General features: G+C 42.0%; 1 protein-coding gene and 2 long non-coding RNA genes across 6 annotated transcripts; 1 reads left to right on the forward strand and 2 right to left on the reverse strand.

The window, feature by feature from the left end:
• Positions 1–18,993: 18,993 nt before the first annotated feature.
• LOC136785488 (uncharacterized) lies at positions 18,994–20,806 on the forward strand. Of its 2 annotated transcripts, XR_010824670.1 has the most exons (4): positions 18,994–19,031; positions 19,097–19,375; positions 19,457–19,642; positions 20,236–20,806. It is a non-coding gene; the product is annotated as an uncharacterized lncRNA (long non-coding RNA). The 2 variants fall into 2 exon arrangements; XR_010824669.1 differs by having other exon boundaries at positions 19,097–19,642.
• A 41-nt stretch (positions 20,807–20,847) lies between these two features.
• LOC136785490 (uncharacterized) lies at positions 20,848–23,019 on the reverse strand. The gene is made up of 5 exons (XM_066746534.1): positions 22,919–23,019; positions 22,486–22,837; positions 22,196–22,396; positions 21,034–22,117; positions 20,848–20,969 (listed from the first exon to the last, which is right to left on the reverse strand). The coding sequence occupies exons 1-4, from the start codon at positions 23,017–23,019 to the stop codon at positions 21,734–21,736; spliced, it is 1,038 nt and encodes a 345-aa protein (XP_066602631.1). The 3' UTR covers positions 20,848–20,969; positions 21,034–21,733.
• Positions 23,020–23,024: 5 nt separating this feature from the next.
• On the reverse strand, positions 23,025–25,788 carry LOC136785489 (uncharacterized). Of its 3 annotated transcripts, none has more exons than XR_010824673.1 (5): positions 25,264–25,788; positions 24,997–25,182; positions 24,065–24,403; positions 23,902–23,970; positions 23,025–23,116 (listed from the first exon to the last, which is right to left on the reverse strand). It is a non-coding gene; the product is annotated as an uncharacterized lncRNA (long non-coding RNA). The 3 variants fall into 3 exon arrangements; XR_010824672.1 differs by having other exon boundaries at positions 24,997–25,542; positions 25,608–25,645; XR_010824671.1 differs by having other exon boundaries at positions 24,997–25,788.
• Positions 25,789–26,345: the final 557 nt, after the last annotated feature.

Genomic DNA, 26,345 nt, shown 5'->3' on the forward strand with positions numbered 1-26,345 from the left:
GAATAACTCACTTGAGGTCAGGGAGTACTTCTATGGGACTAGGGTAACTCACTTGGGGTCTGGGAGTACTTATATGGGACTAGGGTAACTCACTTGGGGTCAGGGAGTACTTATAAAGGGGCTAGGGTAACTCACTTTGGGCCAGGGTGTACTTCTATGCGACTAGGGTAACTCACTTGGGTTCAGGGAGTACTTATATGAGACTAGGGTATCACACTTGGGGTCAGGGAGTACTTATTTAGGGGTTAGGATAACTCACTTGGGGTCTGGGAGTACTTATAAAGGGGCTACGGTAACTCACTTGGGGTCAGGATATACTTCTATGGGAATAGGGTAACTCACTTGGGGTATGGGAGTACATATAAAGCGGCTAGGGTAACTCACTTGGAGTCTGGGAGTACATATACAGGGGCTAGGATAACTAACTTGGGGCCTGGGTGTACTTATAAAGGGGTTATGGTAACTCACTTGGGGTCAAGGAGTACTCATAAAGGGGCTACGGTAACTCACTTGGGGTCAGGATATACTTCTATGGGAATAGGGTAACTCACTTGGGGTATGGGAGTACATATAAAGCGGCTAGGGTAACTCACTTGGAGTCTGGGAGTACATATACAGGGGCTAGGATAACTAACTTGGGGCCTGGGTGTACTTATAAAGGGGTTATGGTAACTCACTTGGGGTCAAGGAGTACTCATAAAGGGGCTACGGTAACTCACTTGGGGTCAGGAAGTACTTCTATGGGACTAGGGTAACTCACTTGGGGTCAGGGAGTACTTATATGAGACTAGGGTATCACACTTGGGGTCAGGGAGTACTTATTTAGGGGCTAAGATAACTCACTTGGGGTCTGGGAGTACTTGTAAAGGGGCTAGGATAACTCACTTGGAGCCAGGGTGTACTTATAAAGGGGCTAGGTTAACTCACTTGGGGCCAGGGAGTACTTATAAAGGGGCTAGGGTAACGCACTTTGGTTCAAGGAGTACTTATATGGGAGTAGGGTAACTCACTTGGTGTCTGTGAGTACTTATATGGGACCAGGGTAACTCACTTGGGGACAGGGTGTACTTATTAAGGGGCTAGGGTAACTCACTTGGGGTCAGGGAGTACTTATAAGGGACTAGGGTATCTCACTTGGGGTCAGGGAGTACTACTATGGGACTGGGGTAACTCACTGCGGGTCTGGGAGTACATGTAAAGGGGTTAGGATAACTCACTTGCGGTCAGAGAGTTCATATAAAGGGGCTAGGATAACTCACTTGGGGTCAGGGAGTACTTATAAAGGGGCTATGGTAACTCACTTGGGGTCAGGGAGTACCACTATGGGACTAGGGAAACTTACTTGCGGTAAGAGAGTACATATAAAGGGGCTAGGATAACTCACTTGGGGTCAGAGTGTACATATAAACGGGCTAGGGTCACCCATATTGGGTCAAGGAGTAGTTATAAGGGACTAGGGTAACTCACTTTGGGTCTGGGAGTACATATAAAGGGGCTAGGATAACTGACTTGCGGTCAGATAGTACATATAAAGAGGCTAGGATAACTCACTTGGGGTCAGGGAGTACTTATATGGGACTAGGGTAACTCACTTGCTGTCAGAGAGTTCATATAAAGGGGCTAGGACAACACATTTGGGGTCAGGGAGTACTTATTTGGGACTAGGGTAACACACTTGGGGGTCAGGGAGTACTTCTATGGAACTAGGGTAACTCACTTGGGGTCAGGGAGTACTTCTGAGTTACTAGGGTAACTCACTTGGGGTCCGGGAGTACTTCTATGGGACTAGGGTAACTCACTTGGGGTCAGGGAGTACTTCTATGGGACTAGGGTAACTTACTTGGGGTCAGGGAGTACTTATATAGGGGCTAGGGTAACTCACTTGGGGTCAGGGAGTACTTATAAGGGACTAGGGTAACTCACTGGGGGTCTGGGAGTACATATTAAGGGGCTAGGATAACTCACTTGCGGTCAGAGAGTACATATAAAAGGGCTAGAATAACTCACTTGAGGTCCGGGAGTACTTCAATGTGACTAGGGTAACTCACTTGGGACCAGGGAGTACTTATAAAGGGGCTAGGGTAACGCACTTTGGGTCAAGGAGTAGTTATATGGGACTCGGGTAACTCACTTGGTGTCATTGAGTACTTATATGGGACCAGGGTAACTCACTTGGGGACAGGGAGTACATATAAAGAGGCTAGGATAACTCACTTGGGGTCAGGGAGTACTTCTATGTGACTAGGGTAACACACTGAGGGTCAGGGAGTACTTCTAAGGGACTAGAGTAACTCACTTGGGGTCAGGGAGTACTACTATGGGACTAGGGTAACTCACTTGCTGTCAGAGAGTAAATATAAAGGGGCTAGGATAACTCACTTGGGGTCAGGGAGTACTTATAAAGGGGATATGGTAACTCACTTGGGGTCAGGGAGTACTACTATGGGACTAGGGTAATTTACTTGCGGTCAGAGAGTAAATATAAAGGGGCTAGGATACCTCACTTGGGGTCAGGGAGTAGTTATAAAGGTGATAAGGTAACTCCCTTGGGGTCAGGGAGTACTTTTGTGGGTCTAGGGTAACTCGCTTGGGGTCAGGGAGTACTTATATGGGACCAGGGTAACTCACATGGGGCCAGGGTGTACTTATAAAGGGGCTAGGGTAACTCACTTGGGGTCAGGGAGTAGTTATAAGGGACTAGGGTAACTCACTTGTGGTCTGGGAGTACATATAAAGGGGTTAGGATAACTGACTTGTGGTTAGAGAGTACATATAAAGAGGCTAGGACAACTCACTTGGGGTCAGGGAGTACTTATAAAGGGGCTATGGTAACTCACTTGGGGTCAGGGAGTACTTATATGGGACTAGGGTAACTCACTTGGGGCATGGGACTACATATAAAGCGGCTAGGGTAACTCACTTGGAGTCTGGGAGTACATATGAAGGGGCTAGGATAAGTCACTTGCGGTCAGAGAGTACATATAAAAAGTCTAGGAGAACTCACTTGGGGTCAGGGAGTACTACTATGGGACTAGGGTAACTTACTTGCGGTAAGAGAGTACATATAAAGGGGCTAGGATAACTCACTTGGGGTCAGAGTGTACATATAAACGGGATAGGGTCACCCACTTTGGGTCAAGGAGTACTTATGTTAGACTAGCCTAACTCACTTGGGGTCAGAGAGTACTTATAAAGGGGCTAGGGTAACTCACTTTGGGTCAAGGAGTACTTATATTGGACTAGGCTAACTCACTTTGTGTCTGGGAGTACTTATTTGGGACCAGGGTAACTCACTTGGGGCCATGGTGTACTTATTAAAGGGCTAGGGTAACTCACTTTGGGTCAGGGAGTACTTCTATGTGACTACGGTAACACACTTGGGGTCAGGGTGTACTTCTATGGGACTAGGGTAACTCACTTGGGGTCTGAGAGTACATACAAAGGGTCTAGGATAACTCACTTGCAGTCAGAGAGTACATATAAAGGGGCTAGGGTAACACACTTGGGGTCAGGAAGTACCTCTATGGGACTAGGGTAACTCACTTGGGGCATGGGAGTACATATAAAGCGGCTAGGGTAACTCACTTGGAGTCTGGGAGTACATATGAAGGGGCTAGGATAACTCACTTGCGGTCAGAGAGTGCATATAAGGGTGCTAGGGTAACTCACTTGGGGTCAGGGAGTACTTATAAAGGGGCTATGGTAACTCACTTGGGGTCAGGGAGTACTTATATAGGGGCTAGGGTAACTCCCTTGGGGTCAGGGAGTAATTTTGTGGGTCTAGGGTAACTCGCTTGGGGTCAGGGAGTCCTTCTATGGAACTAGGATAACTCTCTTGGGGTCAGGGAGTACTTCTATGTGACTAGGGTAACTCACTTGGGGTCCGGGAGTACTTCTATGGGACTAGGGTAACTCACTTGGCGTCAGGGAGTACTTCTGAGTTACTAGGGTAACTCACTTGGGGTCCGGGAGTACTTCTATGGGACTAGGATAACTCACTTGGGGTCAGGGAGTACTTCTATGTGACTAGGGTAACACACTTGGTGTCTTTGAGTACTTATATGGGACCAGGGTAACTCACATGGGGCCAGGGTGTACTTATTAAGGGGCTAGGGTAACTCACTTGGGGTCAGGGAGTACTTATAAGGGACTAGGGTAACTCACTGGGGGTCTGGGAGTACATATTAAGGGGCTAGAATAACTCACTTGAGGTCACGGAGTACTTCAATGTGACTAGGGTAACTCACTTGGGACCAGGGAGTACTTATAAAGGGGCTAGGGTAACGCACTTTGGGTCAAGGAGTAGTTATATGGGACTAGAGTAACTCACTTGGTGTCATTGAGTACTTATATGGTACCAGGGTAACTCACTTGGGGACAGGGAGTACATATAAAGAGGCTATGATAACTCACTTGGGGTCAGGGAGTACTTATAAAGGGGATATGGTAACTCACTTGGGGTCAGGGAGTACTACTATGGGACTAGGGTAATTTACTTGCGGTCAGAGAGTAAATAAAAAGGGGCTAGGATACCTCACTTGGGGTCAGGGAGTAGTTATAAAGGTGATAAGGTAACTCCCTTGGGGTCAGGGAGTACTTTTGTGGGTCTAGGGTAACTCGCTTGGGGTCAGGGAGTACTTATATGGGACCAGGGTAACTCACATGGGGCCAGGGTGTACTTATAAAGGGGCTAGGGTAAGTCACTTGGGGTCAGGGAGTAGATATAAGGGACTAGGGTAACTCACTTGGGGTCTGGGAGTACATATAAAGGGGTTAGGATAACTGACTTGTGGTTAGAGAGTACATATAAAGAGGCTAGGACAACTCACTTGGGGTCAGGGAGTACTTATAAAGGGGCTATGGTAACTCACTTGGGGTCAGGGAGTACTTATATGGGACTAGGGTAACTCACTTGGGGCATGGGACTACATATAAAGCGGCTAGGGTAACTCACTTGGAGTCTGGGAGTACATATGAAGGGGCTAGGATAAGTCACTTGCGGTCAGAGAGTACATATAAAGAGTCTAGGAGAACTCACTTGGGGTCAGGGAGTACTACTATGGGACTAGGGTAACTTACTTGCGGTAAGAGAGTACATATAAAGGGGCTAGGATAACTCACTTGGGGTCAGAGTGTACATATAAACGGGCTAGGGTCACCCACTTTGGATCAAGGAGTACTTGTGTTAGACTAGCCTAACTCACTTGGGGTCAGAGAGTACTTATAAAGGGGCTAGGGTAACTCACTTTGGGTCAAGGAGTACTTATATTGGACTAGGCTAACTCACTTTGTGTCTGGGAGTACTTATTTGGGACCAGGGTAACTCACTTGGGGCCATGGTGTACTTATTAAAGGGCTAGGGTAACTCACTTTGGGTCAGGGAGTACTTCTATGTGACTACGGTAACACACTTGGGGTCAGGGAGTACTTCTATGGGACTAGGGTAACTCACTTGGGGTCTGAGAGTACATTCAAAGGGGCTAGGATAACTCACTTGGGGTCAGGAAGTACTTGTAAAGGTGCTATGGGAACTCACTTGGGGTCAGGGAATATTTATTTGGGACTAATGTAACTCACTTAGGGTCAGGGTGTATTTATATGGGACTAGGGTAACTCACTTGCAGTCAGAGAGTACATATAAAGGGGATAGGATAACTCACTTGCAGTCAGAGAGTACATATAAAGGGGCTAGGGTAACACACTTGGGGTCAGGAAGTACCTCTATGGGACTAGGGTAACTCACTTGGGGCATGGGAGTACATATAAAGCGGCTAGGGTAACTCACTTGGAGTCTGGGAGTACATATGAAGGGGATAGGATAACTCACTTGCGGTCAGAGAGTGCATATAAGGGTGCTAGGGTAACTCACTTGGGGTCAGGGAGTACTTATAAAGGGGCTATGGTAACTCACTTGGGGTCAGGGAGTACTTATATAGGGGCTAGGGTAACTCCCTTGGGGTCAGGGAGTACTTTTGTGGGTCTAGGGTAACTCGCTTGGGGTCAGGGAGTACTTATATGGGACCAGGGTAACTCACATGGGGACAAGGTGTACTTATAAAGGGGCTACGGTAACTCACTTAGGGTCAGGAAGTACTTCTATGGGACTAGGGTAACTCAATTGGGGTCAGGGAGTACTTATATGAGACTAGGGTATCACACTTGGGGTCAGGGAGTACTTATTTAGGGGCTAGGATAACTCACTTGGGGTCTGGGAGTACTTGTAAAGGGGCTAGGATAACTCACTTGGAGCCAGGGTGTACTTATAAAGGGGCTAGGTTAACTCAGTTGGGGTCAGGGAGTACTTCTATGTGACTAGGGTAACACACTTGGTGTCTTTGAGTACTTATATGGGACCAGGGTAACTCACATGGGGCCAGGGTGTACTTATTAAGGGGCTAGGGTAACTCACTTGGGGTCAGGGAGTACTTATAAGGGACTAGGGTAACTCACTGGGGGTCTGGGAGTACATATTAAGGGGCTAGAATAACTCACTTGGGGTCAGGGACTACTTATATAGGGACTAGGGTAACTCACTTGGGGTCAGGGAGTACTTCTATGGCACTAGGGTAACTCACTTGCGGTCAGAGAGTACATATAAAGGGGCTTGGATAACTCACTTGGGGTCAGGGAGTACTTATAAAGGTGATATTGTAACTCACTTGGGGCCAGGGAGTACTTATAAAGGGGCTAGGGTAACGCACTTTGGTTCAAGGAGTACTTATATGGGAGTAGGGGAACTCACTTGGTGTCTGTGAGTACTTATATGGGACCAGGGTAACTCACTTGGGGACAGGGTGTACTTATTAAGGGGCTAGGGTAACTCACTTGGGGTCAGGGAGTACTTATAAGGGACTAGGGTAACTCACTGGGGGTCTGGGAGTACATTTAAAGGGGCTAGGATAACTCACTTGCGGTCAGAGAGTACATATAAAGGGGCTAGAATAACTCACTTGGGGTCTGGGAGTACTTATATGGGACTAGGGTAACTCACTTGGGGTCAGGGAGTACTTATAAAGGGGCTAGGGTAACTCACTTTGGGCCAGGGAGTACTTCTATGCGACTATGGTAACTCACTTAGGGTCAGGGAGTACTTATATGGGACTAGGGTAACTCACTTGCCGTCAGAGGGATCATATAAAGGGGCTAGGACAACACATTTTGGGTCAGGGAGTACTTATATGGGACTAGGGTAACAAACTTGGGGTCAGGGAGTTCATATAAAGTGGCTAGGACAACACATTTGGGGTCAGGGAGTACTTATTTGGGACTAGGGTAACACACTTGGTGCCTTTGAGTATTTATATGGGACTAGGGTAACTCACTTGGTGTCTTTGAGTACTTATATGGGACCAGGGTAACTCACTTGGGGTCGAGGAGTACTTCTATGTGACTAGGGTAACTCACTTGCGGTCAGAGAGTTCATATAAAGTGGCTAGGACAACACATTTGGGGTCAGGGAGTACTTATTTGGGACTAGGGTAACACACTTGGTGTCTTTGAGTATTTATATGGGACTAGGGTAACTCACTTGGTGTCTTTGAGTACTTATATGGGACCAGGGTAACTCACATGGGGCCAGGGTGTACTTATTAAGGGGCTAGGGTAACTCACTTGGGGTCAGGGAGTACTTATAAGGGACTAGGGTAACTCACTGGGGGTCTGGGAGTACATATTAAGGGGCTAGGATAACTCACTTGCGGTCAGAGAGTACATATAAAAGGGCTAGAATAACTCACTTGAGGTCAGGGAGTACTTCAATGTGACTAGGGTAACTCACTTGGGACCAGGGAGTACTTATAAATGGGCTAGGGTAACGCACTTTGGGTCAAGGAGTAGTTATATGGGACCAGGGTAACTCACTTGGGGACAGGGAGTACATATAAAGAGGCTAGGATAACTCACTTGGGGTCAGGGAGTACTTCTATGTGACTAGGGTAACACACTGAGGGTCAGGGAGTACTTCTAAGGGACTAGAGTAACTCACTTGGGGTCAGGGAGTACATATAAAGGGGCTAGGATAACTCACTTGGGGTCAGGGAGTACTTATAAAGGGGATATGGTAACTCACTTGGGGTCAGGGAGTACTACTATGGGACTAGGGTAATTTACTTGCGGTCAGAGAGTAAATATAAAGGGGCTAGGATACCTCACTTGGGGTCAGGGAGTAGTTATAAAGGTGATAAGGTAACTCCCTTGGGGTCAGGGAGTACTTTTGTGGGTCTAGGGTAACTCGATTGGGGTCAGGGAGTACTTATATGGGACCAGGGTAACTCACATGGGGCCAGGGTGTACTTATAAAGGGGCTAGGGTAACTCACTTGGGGTCAGGGAGTAGTTATAAGGGACTAGGGTAACTCACTTGGGGTCTGGGAGTACATATAAAGGGGTTAGGATAACTGACTTGTGGTTAGAGAGTACATATAAAGAGGCTAGGACAACTCACTTGGGGTCAGGGAGTACTTATAAAGGGGCTATGGTAACTCACTTGGGGTCAGGGAGTACTTATATGGGACTAGGGTAACTCACTTGCGGTCAGGAAGTACTTCTATGGGACTAGGGTAACTCACTTGGGGCATGGGACTACATATAAAGCGGCTAGGGTAACTCACTTGGAGTCTGGGAGTACATATGAAGGGGCTAGGATAAGTCACTTGCGGTCAGAGAGTACATATAAAAAGTCTAGGAGAACTCACTTGGGGTCAGGGAGTACTACTATGGGACTAGGGTAACTTACTTGCGGTAAGAGAGTACATATAAAGGGGCTAGGATAACTCACTTGGGGTCAGAGTGTACATATAAACGGGCTAGGGTCACCCACTTTGGGTCAAGGAGTACTTATGTTAGACTAGCCTAACTCACTTGGGGTCAGAGAGTACTTATAAAGGGGCTAGGGTAACTCACTTTGGGTCAAGGAGTACTTATATTGGACTAGGCTAACTCACTTTGTGTCTGGGAGTATTTATTTGGGACCAGGGTAACTCACTTGGGGCCATGGTGTACTTAATAAAGGGCTAGGGTAACTCACTTTGGGTCAGGGAGTACTTCTATGTGACTACGGTAACACACTTGGGGTCAGGGAGTACTTCTATGGGACTAGGGTAACTCATTTGGGGTCTGAGAGTATATACAAAGGGGCTAGGATAACTCACTTGGGGTCAGGAAGTACTTGTAAAGGTGCTATGGGAACTCACTTGGGGTCAGGGAGTACTTATATAGGGGCTAGGGTAACTCCCTTGGGGTCAGGGAGTACTTTTGTGGGTCTAGGGTAACTCGCTTGGGGTCAGGGAGTACTTATATGGGACCAGGGTAACTCACATGGGGACAGGGTGTACTTATAAAGGGGCTACGGTAACTCACTTGGGGTCAGGAAGTACTTCTATGGGACTAGGGTAACTCAATTGGGGTCAGGGAGTACTTATATGAGACTAGGGTATCACACTTGGGGTCAGGGAGTACTTATTTAGGGGCTAGGATAACTCACTTGGGGTCTGGGAGTACTTGTAAAGGGGCTAGGATAACTCACTTGGAGCCAGGGTGTACTTATAAAGGGGCTAGGTTAACTCAGTTGGGGTCAGGGAGTACTTATATGGTACTAGGGTTACTCACTTGAGGTCAGAGAGTACATATAAAGGGGCTAGGATAACACACTTGGGGTCAGGGACTACTTATATAGGGACTAGGGTAACTCACTTGGGGTCAGGGAGTACTTCTATGGCACTAGGGTAACTCACTTGCGGTCAGAGAGTACATATAAAGGGGCTTGGATAACTCACTTGGGGTCAGGGAGTACTTATAAAGGTGATATTGTAACTCACTTGGGGCCAGGGAGTACTTATAAAGGGGTTAGGGTAACGCACTTTGGTTCAAGGAGTACTTATATGGGAGTAGGGGAACTCACTTGGTGTCTGTGAGTACTTATATGGGACCAGGGTAACTCACTTGGGGACAGGGTGTACTTATTAAGGGGCTAGGGTAACTCACTTGGGGTCAGGGAGTACTTATAAGGGACTAGGGTAACTCACTGGGGGTCTGGGAGTACATTTAAAGGGGCTAGGATAACTCACTTGCGGTCAGAGAGTACATATAAAGGGGCTAGAATAACTCACTTGGGGTCTGGGAGTACTTATATGGGACTAGGGTAACTCACTTGGGGTCAGGGAGTACTTATAAAGGGGCTAGGGTAACTCACTTTGGGCCAGGGAGTACTTCTATGCGACTAGGGTAACTCACTTAGGGTCAGGGAGTACTTATATGGGACTAGGGTAACTCACTTGCCGTCAGAGGGATCATATAAAGGGGCTAGGACAACACATTTTGGGTCAGGGAGTACTTATATGGGACTAGGGTAACAAACTTGGGGTCAGGGAGTCCTTCTATGGAACTAGGATAACTCTCTTGGGGTCAGGGAGTACTTCTATGTGACTAGGGTAACTCACTTGGGGTCAGGGAGTACTTATATGGGACTAGGGTAACTCACTTGGGGTCTGAGAGTATATACAAAGGGGCTAGGATAACTCACTTGGGGTCAGAGAGTACATATAAAGGGGCTAGGGTAACACACTTGGGGTCAGGAAGAACCTCTATGGGACTAGGGTAACTCACTTGGGGCATGGGAGTACATATAAAGCGGCTAGGGTAACTCACTTGGAGTCTGGGAGTACATATGAAGGGGCTAGGATAACTCACTTGCGGTCAGAGAGTGCATATAAGGGTGCTAGGGTAACTCACTTGGGGTCAGGGAGTACTTATAAAGGGGCTATGGTAACTCACTTGGGGTCAGGGAGTACTTATATAGGGGCTAGGGTAACTCCCTTGGGGTCAGGGAGTACTTTTGTGGGTCTAGGGTAACTCGCTTGGGGTCAGGGAGTACTTATATGGGACCAGGGTAACTCACATGGGGACAGGGTGTACTTATAAAGGGGCTACGGTAACTCACTTGGGGTCAGGAAGTACTTCTATGGGACTAGGGTAACCCAATTGGGGTCAGGGAGTACTTATATGAGACTAGGGTATCACACTTGGGGTCAGGGAGTACTTATTTAGGGGCTAGGATAACTCACTTGGGGTCTGGGAGTACTTGTAAAGGGGCTAGGATAATTCACTTGGAGCCAGGGTGTACTTATAAAGGGGCTAGGTTAACTGAGTTGGGGTCAGGGAGTACTTATATGGGACTAGGGTTACTCACTTGAGGTCAGAGAGTACATATAAAGGGGCTAGGATAACACACTTGGGGTCAGGGACTACTTATATAGGGACTAGGGTAACTCACTTGGGGTCAGGGAGTACTTCTATGGCACTAGGGTAACTCACTTGCGGTCAGAGAGTACATATAAAGGGGCTTGGATAACTCACTTGGGGTCAGGGAGTACTTATAAAGGTGATATTGTAACTCACTTGGGGCCAGGGAGTACTTATAAAGGGGCTAGGGTAACGCACTTTGGTTCGAGGAGCACTTATATGGGAGTAGGGGAACTCACTTGGTGTCTGTGAGTACTTATATGGGACCAGGGTAACTCACTTGGGGACAGGGTGTACTTATTAAGGGGCTAGGGTAACTCACTTGGGGTCAGGGAGTATTTATAAGGGACTAGGGTAACTCACTGGGGGTCTGGGAGTACATTTAAAGGGGCTAGGATAACTCACTTGCGGTCAGAGAGTACATATAAAGGGGCTAGAATAACTCACTTGGGGTCTGGGAGTACTTATATGGGACTAGGGTAACTCACTTGGGGTCAGGGAGTACTTATAAAGGGGCTAGGGTAACTCACTTTGGGCCAGGGAGTACTTCTATGCGACTAGGGTAACTCACTTAGGGTCAGGGAGTACTTATATGGGACTAGGGTAACTCACTTGCCGTCAGAGGGATCATATAAAGGGGCTAGGACAACACATTTTGGGTCAGGGAGTACTTATATGGGACTAGGGTAACAAACTTGGGGTCAGGGAGTTCATATAAAGTGGCTAGGACAACACATTTGGGGTCAGGGAGTACTTATTTGGGACTAGGGTAACACACTTGGTGTCTTTGAGTATTTATATGGGACTAGGGTAACTCACTTGGTGTCTTTGAGTACTTATATGGGACCAGGGTAACTCACTTGGGGTCGAGGAGTACTTCTATGTGACTAGGGTAACTCACTTGCGGTCAGAGAGTTCATATAAAGTGGCTAGGACAACACATTTGGGGTCAGGGAGTACTTATTTGGGACTAGGGTAACACACTTGGTGTCTTTGAGTATTTATATGGGACTAGGGTAACTCACTTGGTGTCTTTGAGTACTTATATGGGACCAGGGTAACTCACATGGGGCCAGGGTGTACTTATTAAGGGGCTAGGGTAACTCACTTGGGGTCAGGGAGTACTTATAAGGGACTAGGGTAACTCACTGGGGGTCTGGGAGTACATATTAAGGGGCTAGGATAACTCACTTGCGGTCAGAGAGTACATATAAAAGGGCTAGAATAACTCACTTGAGGTCAGGGAGTACTTCAATGTGACTAGGGTAACTCACTTGGGACCAGGGAGTACTTATAAAGGGGCTAGGGTAACGCACATTGGGTCAAGGAGTAGTTATATGGGACCAGGGTAACTCACTTGGGGACAGGGAGTACATATAAAGAGGCTAGGATAACTCACTTGGGGTCAGGGAGTACTTCTATGTGACTAGGGTAACACACTGAGGGTCAGGGAGTACTTCTAAGGGACTAGAGTAACTCACTTGGGGTCAGGGAGTACATATAAAGGGGCTAGGATAACTCACTTGGGGTCAGGGAGTACTTATAAAGGGGATATGGTAACTCACTTGGGGTCAGGGAGTACTACTATGGGACTAGGGTAATTTACTTGCGGTCAGAGAGTAAATATAAAGGGGCTAGGATACCTCACTTGGGGTCAGGGAGTAGTTATAAAGGTGATAAGGTAACTCCCTTGGGGTCAGGGAGTACTTTTGTGGGTCTAGGGTAACTCGATTGGGGTCAGGGAGTACTTATATGGGACCAGGGTAACTCACATGGGGCCAGGGTGTACTTATAAAGGGGCTAGGGTAACTCACTTGGGGTCAGGGAGTAGTTATAAGGGACTAGGGTAACTCACTTGGGGTCTGGGAGTACATATAAAGGGGTTAGGATAACTGACTTGTGGTTAGAGAGTACATATAAAGAGGCTAGGACAACTCACTTGGGGTCAGGGAGTACTTATAAAGGGGCTATGGTAACTCACTTGGGGTCAGGGAATATTTATTTGGGACTAATGTAACTCACTTAGGGTCAGGGTGTATTTATATGGGACTAGGGTAACTCACTTGCAGTCAGAGAGTACATATAAAGGGGCTAGAATAACTCACTTGGGGTCTGGGAGTACTTATATGGGACTAGGGTAACTCACTTGGGGTCAGGGAGTACTTATAAAGGGGCTAGGGTAACTCACTTTGGGCCAGGGAGTACTTCTATGCGACTAGGGTAACTCACTTAGGGTCAGGGAGTACTTATATGGGACTAGGGTAACTCACTTGCCGTCAGAGGGATCATATAAAGGGGGTAGGACAACACATTTTGGGTCAGGGAGTACTTATATGGGACTAGGGTAACAAACTTGGGGTCAGGGAGTCCTTCTATGGAACTAGGATAACTCTCTTGGGGTCAGGGAGTACTTCTATGTGACTAGGGTAACTCACTTGGGGTCAGGGAGTACTTATATGGGACTAGGGTAACTCACTTGGGGTCTGAGAGTATATACAAAGGGGCTAGGATAACTCACTTGGGGTCAGGAAGTACTTGTAAAGGTGCTATGGGAACTCACTTGGGGTCAGGGAATATTTATTTGGGACTAATGTAACTCACTTAGGGTCAGGGTGTATTTATATGGGACTAGGGTAACTCACTTGCAGTCAGAGAGTACATATAAAGGGGCTAGGGTAACACACTTGGGGTCAGGAAGTACCTCTATGGGACTAGGGTAACTCACTTGGGGCATGGGAGTACATATAAAGCGGCTAGGGTAACTCACTTGGAGTCTGGGAGTACATATGAAGGGGGATAGGATAACTCACTTGCGGTCAGAGAGTGCATATAAGGGTGCTAGGGTAACTCACTTGGGGTCAGGGAGTACTTATAAAGGGGCTATGGTAACTCACTTGGGGTCAGGGAGTACTTATATAGGGGCTAGGGTAACTCCCTTGGGGTCAGGGAGTACTTTTGTGGGTCTAGGGTAACTCGCTTGGGGTCAGGGAGTACTTATATGGGACCAGGGTAACTCACATGGGGACAGGGTGTACTTATAAAGGGGCTACGGTAACTCACTTGGGGTCAGGAAGTACTTCTATGGGACTAGGGTAACCCAATTGGGGTCAGGGAGTACTTATATGAGACTAGGGTATCACACTTGGGGTCAGGGAGTACTTATTTAGGGGCTAGGATAACTCACTTGGGGTCTGGGAGTACTTGTAAAGGGGCTAGGATAACTCACTTGGAGCCAGGGTGTACTTATAAAGGGGCTAGGTTAACTCAGTTGGGGTCAGGGAGTACTTATATGGGACTAGGGTTACTCACTTGAGGTCAGAGAGTACATATAAAGGGGCTAGGATAACACACTTGGGGTCAGGGACTACTTATATAGGGACTAGGGTAACTCACTTGGGGTCAGGGAGTACTTCTATGGCACTAGGGTAACTCACTTGCGGTCAGAGAGTACATATAAAGGGGCTTGGATAACTCACTTGGGGTCAGGGAGTACTTATAAAGGTGATATTGTAACTCACTTGGGGCCAGGGAGTACTTATAAAGGGGCTAGGGTAACGCACTTTGGTTCGAGGAGTACTTATATGGGAGTAGGGGAACTCACTTGGTGTCTGTGAGTACTTATATGGGACCAGGGTAACTCACTTGGGGACAGGGTGTACTTATTAAGGGGCTAGGGTAACTCACTTGGGGTCAGGGAGTACTTATAAGGGACTAGGGTAACTCACTGGGGGTCTGGGAGTACATTTAAAGGGGCTAGGATAACTCACTTGCGGTCAGAGAGTACATATAAAGGGGCTAGAATAACTCACTTGGGGTCTGGGAGTACTTATATGGGACTAGGGTAACTCACTTGGGGTCAGGGAGTACTTATAAAGGGGCTAGGGTAACTCACTTTGGGCCAGGGAGTACTTCTATGCGACTAGGGTAACTCACTTAGGGTCAGGGAGTACTTATATGGGACTAGGGTAACTCACTTGCCGTCAGAGGGATCATATAAAGGGGCTAGGACAACTCACTTGCAGTCAGAGAGTACATATAAAGGGGCTAGGGTAACACACTTGGGGTCAGGAAGTACCTCTATGGGACTAGGGTAACTCACTTGGGGCATGGGAGTACATATAAAGCGGCTAGGGTAACTCACTTGGAGTCTGGGAGTACATATGAAGGGGGATAGGATAACTCACTTGCGGTCAGAGAGTGCATATAAGGGTGCTAGGGTAACTCACTTGGGGTCAGGGAGTACTTATAAAGGGGCTATGGTAACTCACTTGGGGTCAGGGAGTACTTATATAGGGGCTAGGGTAACTCCCTTGGGGTCAGGGAGTACTTTTGTGGGTCTAGGGTAACTCGCTTGGGGTCAGGGAGTACTTATATGGGACCAGGGTAACTCACATGGGGACAGGGTGTACTTATAAAGGGGCTACGGTAACTCACTTGGGGTCAGGAAGTACTTCTATGGGACTAGGGTAACCCAATTGGGGTCAGGGAGTACTTATATGAGACTAGGGTATCACACTTGGGGTCAGGGAGTACTTATTTAGGGGCTAGGATAACTCACTTGGGGTCTGGGAGTACTTGTAAAGGGGCTAGGATAACTCACTTGGAGCCAGGGTGTACTTATAAAGGGGCTAGGTTAACTCAGTTGGGGTCAGGGAGTACTTATATGGGACTAGGGTTACTCACTTGAGGTCAGAGAGTACATATAAAGGGGCTAGGATAACACACTTGGGGTCAGGGACTACTTATATAGGGACTAGGGTAACTCACTTGGGGTCAGGGAGTACTTCTATGGCACTAGGGTAACTCACTTGCGGTCAGAGAGTACATATAAAGGGGCTTGGATAACTCACTTGGGGTCAGGGAGTACTTATAAAGGTGATATTGTAACTCACTTGGGGCCAGGGAGTACTTATAAAGGGGCTAGGGTAACGCACTTTGGTTCGAGGAGTACTTATATGGGAGTAGGGGAACTCACTTGGTGTCTGTGAGTACTTATATGGGACCAGGGTAACTCACTTGGGGACAGGGTGTACTTATTAAGGGGCTAGGGTAACTCACTTGGGGTCAGGGAGTACTTATAAGGGACTAGGGTAACTCACTGGGGGTCTGGGAGTACATTTAAAGGGGCTAGGATAACTCACTTGCGGTCAGAGAGTACATATAAAGGGGCTAGAATAACTCACTTGGGGTCTGGGAGTACTTATATGGGACTAGGGTAACTCACTTGGGGTCAGGGAGTACTTATAAAGGGGCTAGGGTAACTCACTTTGGGCCAGGGAGTACTTCTATGCGACTAGGGTAACTCACTTAGGGTCAGTGAGTACTTATATGGGACTAGGGTAACTCACTTGCCGTCAGAGGGATCATATAAAGGGGCTAGGACAACACATTTTGGGTCAGGGAGTACTTATATGGGACTAGGGTAACAAACTTGGGGTCAGGGAGTCCTTCTATGGAACTAGGATAACTCTCTTGGGGTCAGGGAGTACTTCTATGTGACTAGGGTAACTCACTTGGGGTCAGGGAGTACTTATATGGGACTAGGGTAACTCACTTGGGGCATGGGACTACATATAAAGCGGCTAGGGTAACTCACTTGGAGTCTGGGAGTACATATGAAGGGGCTAGGATAAGTCACTTGCGGTCAGAGAGTACATATAAAGAGTCTAGGAGAACTCACTTGGGGTCAGGGAGTACTACTATGGGACTAGGGTAACTTACTTGCGGTAAGAGAGTACATATAAAGGGGCTAGGATAACTCACTTGGGGTCAGAGTGTACATATAAACGGGCTAGGGTCACCCACTTTGGGTCAAGGAGTACTTATGTTAGACTAGCCTAACTCACTTGGGGTCAGAGAGTACTTATAAAGGGGCTAGGGTAACTCACTGTGGGTCAAGGAGTACTTATATTGGACTAGGCTAACTCACTTTGTGTCTGGGAGAACTTATTTGGGACCAGGGTAACTCACTTGGGGCCATGGTGTACTTATTAAAGGGCTAGGGTAACTCACTTTGGGTCAGGGAGTACTTCTATGTGACTACGGTAACACACTTGGGGTCAGGGAGTCCTTCTATGGAACTAGGATAACTCTCTTGGGGTCAGGGAGTACTTCTATGTGACTAGGGTAACTCACTTGGGGTCAGGGAGTACTTATATGGGACTAGGGTAACTCACTTGGGGCATGGGACTACATATAAAGCGGCTAGGGTAACTCACTTGGAGTCTGGGAGTACATATGAAGGGGCTAGGATAAGTCACTTGCGGTCAGAGAGTACATATAAAGAGTCTAGGAGAACTCACTTGGGGTCAGGGAGTACTACTATGGGACTAGGGTAACTTACTTGCGGTAAGAGAGTACATATAAAGGGGCTAGGATAACTCACTTGGGGTCAGAGTGTACATATAAACGGGCTAGGGTCACCCACTTTGGGTCAAGGAGTACTTATGTTAGACTAGCCTAACTCACTTGGGGTCAGAGAGTACTTATAAAGGGGCTAGGGTAACTCACTTTGGGTCAAGGAGTACTTATATTGGACTAGGCTAACTCACTTTGTGTCTGGGAGTACTTATTTGGGACCAGGGTAACTCACTTGGGGCCATGGTGTACTTATTAAAGGGCTAGGGTAACTCACTTTGGGTCAGGGAGTACTTCTATGTGACTACGGTAACACACTTGGGGTCAGGGAGTACTTATATGAGACTAGGGTATCACACTTGGGGTCAGGGAGTACTTATTTAGGGGCTAGGATAACTCACTTGGGGTCTGGGAGTACTTATAAAGGGGCTACGGTAACTCACTTGGGGTCAGGATATACTTCTATTGGAATAGGGTAACTCACTTGGGGTATGGGAGTACATATAAAGCGGCTAGGGTTACTCACTTGGAGTCTGGGAGTACATATACAGGGGCTAGGATAACTAACTTGGGGCCTGGGTGTACTTATAAAGGGGTTATGGTAACTCACTTGGGGTCAAGGAGTACTCATAAAGGGGCTACGGTAACTCACTTGGGGTCAGGAAGTACTTCTATGGGACTAGGGTAACTCACTTGGGGTCAGGGAGTACTTATATGAGACTAGGGTATCACACTTGGGGTCAGGGAGTACTTATTTAGGGGCTAAGATAACTCACTTGGGGTCTGGGAGTACTTGTAAAGGGGCTAGGATAACTCACTTGGAGCCAGGGTGTACTTATAAAGGGGCTAGGTTAACTCACTTGGGGTCAGGGAGTACTTATATGGGACTAGGGTTACTCACTTGAGGTCAGAGAGTACATATAAAGGGGCTAGGATAACACACTTGGGGTCAGGGAGTACTTATATAGGGACTAGGGTAACTCACTTGGGGTCAGGGAGTACTTCTATGGCACTAGGGTAACTCACTTGCGGTCAGAGAGTACATATAAAGGGGCTTGGATAACTCACTTGGGGGTATAATGTATTTTGCCCGAAAAATTACTAGGCCAAAACGAAGATTAGGCATGGTCATCTAGAAAAAGTGTGAATATGACGTGATACATAAACTCCCGTCCTCGACTCTGGCGCACCCAAGTATTAAAGTTTTGAAGTATAATTAACTCAGAGGAAAGTGGAATGGAATATTTTGTTAAATATTGATATTATTAAAGGCTTGACAGGTTATTGCCATAAGATGGACGGAAGAAATACTGAAAATTGAATTAATAATTGAGCGAATGTTTATCAGATACGTATATGTAGTTTGGTTATTGAATTTAATAAAAGTGTATACATTGTGGAATATATTTCTTTGTTAAAAATATGTTATTGTTACAGGTTAACACGCAGGTTTACAACTTTATTGAAGTGTGGAAATTTTAGTAAAACAAATAATGTTACAGGATTGGAAATAAAATAAAATAACGTTGAAATTATACGAATACATAATGATAAGCAGTTGACACAGAACAGTGAATAAAACAATGTATTAAAATGGATGAACTTTCAATGTACATTGATATCTGCTTTCTGATTATTAGATACAGAGTATATATACTTGTTTACGTTATGCTGTGGTAGCTTTACAAGGCTTCATAAAAATGATATTGCATTACAATCTCCATGGGAGGCAAGCTTAAATGTCATAGCTTGTTTCATTACAACATACAGAAAAGACGCAGGTATATGAATAAAGGTATATAATATAAACAAATTATTTCTATTCCACGCTCATGATTATTTTTTAATTTATTACACTCAAGGCAGCTTAGAAAATTAATAAAAAAAGGAAGGACCATTAGATCAATGCTTAAATATAATTATGACATTTTAAGCAGATTATGATAAAGATGATTAAGGTTAAAATGTGAGTGAAAGAAAATCATTCTATCAAAAAACTAATAAAGATGGAAAACATGCAGGCTCTATGACTTATACAAGATGTTAATGTAAGTACATTTCTTACCTATTTCTTATTTATCATCACATTAACATTAGGGTAAATCTAACTGTATAAAACTTGGTAAATGCGAAGATTATACAATTTGGGGTAAATAAGCGTACAGGGTAAACTTATGTATGAGTGCGCAGCATCTAAAAGTAAGCAAACTCTAAATATATTTTAACGTACAAAATTGTTTGAGTAATTTTAATGAAAACTATTTAACCATTAAAATAGTCACTAAGTCCAAAGATTAAGCTTACTTGCTCTTAGATATTGTGCACTCATACATCAGTTTATCCTATATGTATTTGATTATCAGAAGTTGTAAATTATTCACATCCATCAAGCCTTAAGGTCCAAGGCAAACCCTTTCGTTAAAGTTAACCACTGAATTACAGCAGTATATTTCATGGAAAGAGAACTATATTACTTCAAATAAACTTTAACTTTAAACGCAGAGTTTGTCCTCTACCTTATTGAAATATGTTTGATGTTCTAACTTTAATTTAGAGTATCTTTTTAATACCTACAACTAGCTAATCTTTTCCCATTTACTCTGCGCATTGGTGATTACATCATTTGTTAATATTATTCCAGGTAACGAAGGACTGTTAAATTATTCAAAGAGAAGTACGAACAGCAATATTCATGAATCATTGTTACAAATGACATTATGGATGTTCAAAAGAAACCAACTAATAATAAGAGTAAAGCTTTAAATTGACTTCTCCAGCCCATGAGCATCCAAACAAATGTATTGCAAGTTAACTAAAAAACATTAGTCAAGCAGAGAAATGTTCAATAGAAATTTTTGTGCATAATTTTGCTTATTGACTTATTTTGAACTTTACACATTGTTTTCTCTGTGGTCTTTTTACATAACTTGCTACTTCTCATAAAAGAAAATTGTAATTTCTATCTACATTAAAATTATAAGTGAGTTGCAATTTCTTTCTTTATATATATATATTGCAGAATTTAAAAATTTTTCGGTGATTTATGGCGTTATTACACTGTTATATACTTTAAAATAATGAATACATCATATAAGGATTAATTACTCGAATTTAAAGAATAAGGAGTGTATAGAAAATATATTTTTAAAAATAATCAAAACGTGTACAATACATATATTAAGTTAGTGTTTTATAAAGGTTGAGTATTATAATTTTTTTAATGTATTTAAATATATATTAATAATGTGGATATTTTAGATAAATGGAAGCAAATTATTTGGCCATGAAATTACCTATTCAATTTTAATATTACTGACTTATCTATTGGTCCTTGTTTTATAATATTAGTGGAGGAAATATATTGCAAATTATAATCTGTAACAGGAATTGATTAGAATATTATTTTTTTTTGTAATATTTGCATACATTATATAATTACCTTTTTGTTGTAAATGTTTTTTAATACTTTTTATTGTATCTTCATTTTTATATACACTTAAAATTAAGAATTGGTTTATAATGTTATCATAATCTTTATAATTAGTTGTACGAAATTTATTCCATGCAATTTGCAACCACCTGTTATACCTTAATGACTTTTGTTTTATTATTGAACATCTTATTTTTTTACCATTTTCTAATTGTTTCAATTCTAAATTTGTAGATTTTATGACTTCTATTAGTTTAGCTAAGAAAAAATGTTGAAAAACAAGAAAATACTTCAATAATTATGTTTCATATGCCCCAATAGCTATGAACAATACTGGCAAGTTAATTTCGGGAATCAGATACTGGATCTTCTTTTCCTACATACATATGCTTAACAATATATTTAGGATATATATGTATGTACACAATAAACTAGCTGTAGAAATTTTGTGCACAACAGATATATATATATATATATTGTGTTGTTGCAAATATAAGTGATTTATGCAGTTTATTAGTTTAAAAATGTACATGCCAAAAGTGATAGCATATGCAGAAACAGAAATTAATCTGCATTCTTTTAGAAATTGTCATGCCTATATATTATTTATGGCTACTAGGGTATATTAATTAATTCTGAAAGAAGAGTATTATATATATGTAATTAGTAATAATGATAAGTTAAAGATAAGAATATAATCTTTTAGAGATTATATAAATATTAAATTATAATTACAACAAAACTTAGGGAACCGTGGTCGTTTACGTATTAGTTTATTTAGCATTCTGTGATAACGCTCCTGAGAATTATTGGTCCTATCTGGAGCTTGAAAAACGCTTAACGTATTAGCGTTTGTTTTCTTAACCCACTGCCTTTCAAAGTAAATTAAAAATTTTGCTAAAATCTGTTTTAGCACTGGATCCTGTTCTATCCCATTTTTTATTAAGTAAAATCCTCTTTGTATATGCTGAGGCGGCAGTAATGGTAAATTATACAATTTTCGTTTTGCTACTATTATTTTACTACTTAAAGCAAGATGTGCAGCTTTTATTTGTTCAAATATTCCGCATTTTTGAAAGTATTTTCTAAGATCCTATACAAGTAATACAAATGAAATTAATTATTATATATTTTCATGCTTGTTCAAATACGAAAAATGCATATAACTTACATATGTGTAATGAAAATAACATCCTTGCAAATTAATTTCAGGAAATACCGTTTTAATAGAATTTTGCATTGCCTTTTCAAAATCACTAATGCATAAAATAGGTACAAAACTGCCTAACAGTTTTTCTCTTATTAAGTAAAAAACATTTTCATAATTTTTTTGCGTTTTAGAATTTGTTAGGACCCAAATAAATGGAAAAAACTAAAATAAAAAAGCCGTATATATTACATATTGAAAAATATGTATACAAACATTTCAAAATGTTAAAGTTAATTTGCAATTATTATTACCTTATCATTAACTTTACCCATTAGAGTAATCATTTGTTTGGCTTGTCCAATTTTTGGAACACACCTAAAAGTCCCGTCTACGCTTATAGTTGTACACTTACTAAAAGCTTTTATTAATATTTCATCGTAAAAAACTACTGAGACACACTCTCCTTCTTTATATTCTAAAGTTTTGATTGTATGGCTCTCTTCCCCTACAGGAAATGTTAACATATTTTTCCACTTTTCAGTAGATAAAATTATATTACAGCCTTCAATTTGTTTTACTGGAGGAGGATTATCATTTCTCTTCCATGAATTAATGGTATTTTTCATAATTTCAAAAGAGTTATTTACAGCTGCTTCTGGATGCCTACATTGTAATTAAGAAATATATTTATATTATGGATTTGTATTAGATTTACAGTCTAATTAATGTCGTTAGTTATTATACCTGTTTGCTGCAAAGTCATATGCCTCTTTTGAAGTTGATGGAGTTGATGAGACAGTATTAAAAATACAATTTCGAAAATTCACAGTTTTCTCATATTGCATCTCTTTTTCGTGATTATGAATTGATCCGCTAATAAAATCTGTATCATTTTTCAATTTTGCGGAGCCTTCGCAACCGGGATATTTACACTTTAAATAACTAAAAAATTCAAAACTTATAAATAGAGAAACTACAGGCAGCCATCTAAATATAATATCAATTTATATATGTATAGTATATATGTACGTGATTCTTTCGCCTTTCATATTATTATAATTTTTATTCACGTAATAAATATATCCATCAGGATATAATACTGACAAATTTTTCTTGGCAGTCTGCATTTTATTAAACTTTCAAATTATGCTAAACACTGTAGACACTATCTAGTAAAAACGTAAACGATTCCCTTCGATATGTAGCTCGCCAGTATTAAAAAAAACCCGGTTCTGACAGGTTTGACAATTTTCAAAAAATTAATAATGACTTGTTAGAAAAATTTGTGCACCTTTTATTCTAAGAGATATATTTAATAAATAAATAAAAATTCATGAAAGTTAAATGGGTATATAATGGAAAAACTTCAAAATGCTTGAATGAACTGTATCTATCATTTATTACAATGGCTATGCTGTAACAACTTAGTGCTAAGGTGGCGTTAAGTCACGATTAGTCAAATTCAATTAATGGTTGCGTTTCAAATTTTAAGCGCTAAGGTAGCGCTATATCATGATTGGTCAGTTGAATCAATTTGACCAATCCTGACACGTATTTTACCTAGCGCTACCATAGCGCTAAAGTTTTGAAACGCAGCCAATTTAACCAACCATAAAATCTTTTACATAGAACTACCTCGGCGCCAAGGTGTATAAATGCAAAAAGCTTCACCTAACAAAAAATAAAAAAAACCGATATTATTAGCAAAAAAATAATAAATTACTCACAATCAAAATTCCTCTTTAAATATTGTATGCATATTTAGCATTATCAAACAAATAACTCGTTCATAGTCTCTGAAAAAGCACACATAATATAAATAATATAAATATAACTTACTAATTAAATTCTGCATTATATATATATATAAAGAAAGAAATTGCAACTCACTTATAATTTTAATGTAGATAGAAATTACAATTTTCTTTTATGAGAAGTAGCAAGTTATGTAAAAAGACCACAGAGAAAACAATGTGTAAAGTTCAAAATAAGTCAATAAGCAAAATTATGCACAAAAATTTCTATTGAACATTTCTCTGCTTGACTAATGTTTTTTAGTTAACTTGCAATACATTTGTTTGGATGCTCATGGGCTGGAGAAGTCAATTTAAAGCTTTACTCTTATTATTAGTTGGTTTCTTTTGAACATCCATAATGTCATTTGTAACAATGATTCATGAATATTGCTGTTCGTACTTCTCTTTGAATAATTTAACAGTCCTTCGTTACCTGGAATAATATTAACAAATGATGTAATCACCAATGCGCAGAGTAAATGGGAAAAGATTAGCTAGTTGTAGGTATTAAAAAGATACTCTAAATTAAAGTTAGAACATCAAACATATTTCAATAAGGTAGAGGTCAAACTCTGCGTTTAAAGTTAAAGTTTATTTGAAGTAATATAGTTCTCTTTCCATGAAATATACTGCTGTAATTCAGTGGTTAACTTTAACGAAAGGGTTTGCCTTGGACCTTAAGGCTTGATGGATGTGAATAATTTACAACTTCTGATAATCAAATACATATAGGATAAACTGATGTATGAGTGCACAATATCTAAGAGCAAGTAAGCTTAATCTTTGGACTTAGTGACTATTTTAATGGTTAAATAGTTTTCATTAAAATTACTCAAACAATTTTGTACGTTAAAATATATTTAGAGCTTGCTTACTTTTAGATGCTGCGCACTCATACATAAGTTTACCCTGTACGCTTATTTACCCCAAATTGTATAATCTTCGCATTTACCAAGTTTTATACAGTTAGATTTACCCTAATGTTAATGTGATGATAAATAAGAAATAGGTAAGAAATGTACTTACATTAACATCTTGTATAAGTCATAGAGCCTGCATGTTTTCCATCTTTATTAGTTTTTTGATAGAATGATTTTCTTTCACTCACATTTTAACCTTAATCATCTTTATCATAATCTGCTTAAAATGTCATAATTATATTTAAGCATTGATCTAATGGTCCTTCCTTTTTTTATTAATTTTCTAAGCTGCCTTGAGTGTAATAAATTAAAAAATAATCATGAGCGTGGAATAGAAATAATTTGTTTATATTATATACCTTTATTCATATACCTGCGTCTTTTCTGTATGTTGTAATGAAACAAGCTATGACATTTAAGCTTGCCTCCCATGGAGATTGTAATGCAATATCATTTTTATGAAGCCTTGTAAAGCTACCACAGCATAACGTAAACAAGTATATATACTCTGTATCTAATAATCAGAAAGCAGATATCAATGTACATTGAAAGTTCATCCATTTTAATACATTGTTTTATTCACTGTTCTGTGTCAACTGCTTATCATTATGTATTCGTATAATTTCAACGTTATTTTATTTTATTTCCAATCCTGTAACATTATTTGTTTTACTAAAATTTCCACACTTCAATAAAGTTGTAATCCTGCGTGTTAACCTGTAACAATAACATATTTTTAACAAAGAAATATATTCCACAATGTATACACTTTTATTAAATTCAATAACCAAACTACATATACGTATCTGATAAACATTCGCTCAATTATTAATTCAATTTTCAGTATTTCTTCCGTCCATCTTATGGCAATAACCTGTCAAGCCTTTAATAATATCAATATTTAACAAAATATTCCATTCCACTTTCCTCTGAGTTAATTATACTTCAAAACTTTAATACTTGGGTGCGCCAGAGTCGAGGACGGGAGTTTATGTATCACGTCATATTCACACTTTTTCTAGATGACCATGCCTAATCTTCGTTTTGGCCTAGTAATTTTTCGGGCAAAATACATTATACCCACTTGGGGTCAGGGAGTACTTATAAAGGTGATATTGTAACTCACTTGGGGCCAGGGAGTACTTATAAAGGGGCTAGGGTAACGCACTTTGGTTCAAGGAGTACTTATATGGGAGTAGGGTAACTCACTTGGTGTCTGTGAGTACTTATATGGGACCAGGGTAACTCACTTGGGGACAGGGTGTACTTATTAAGGGGCTAGGGTAACTCACTTGGGGTCAGGGAGTACTTATAAGGGACTAGGGTAACTCACTGGGGGTCTGGGAGTACATATAAAGGGGCTAGGATAACTCACTTGCGGTCAGAGAGTACATATAAAGGGGCTAGAATAACTCACTTGAGGTCAGGGAGTACTTCTATGGGACTAGGGTAACT

Source organism: Prorops nasuta, unplaced genomic scaffold, assembly GCF_024137725.1.
Source record: "Prorops nasuta isolate Cenicafe-Biocafe unplaced genomic scaffold, Cenicafe_Pnas_1.2 PNAS00410, whole genome shotgun sequence".
Taxonomy (NCBI): domain Eukaryota; kingdom Metazoa; phylum Arthropoda; class Insecta; order Hymenoptera; family Bethylidae; genus Prorops; species Prorops nasuta.

What these genes read in the sequence shown, in the direction of transcription:
- LOC136785490 (XM_066746534.1), bottom strand. Translation starts at nt 23,019, where the DNA reads ATGCAATATGAGAAAACTGTGAATTTTCGAAATTGTATTTTTAATACT. An exon ending in TGGGTAAAGTTAATGATAAG is followed by an intron (nt 22,397 to 22,485) that starts GTAATAATAATT and finishes TTTTTATTTTAG; the next exon opens with TTTTTTCCATTTATTTGGGT. An exon ending in GTTATTTTCATTACACATAT is followed by an intron (nt 22,118 to 22,195) that starts GTAAGTTATATG and finishes TTACTTGTATAG; the next exon opens with GATCTTAGAAAATACTTTCA.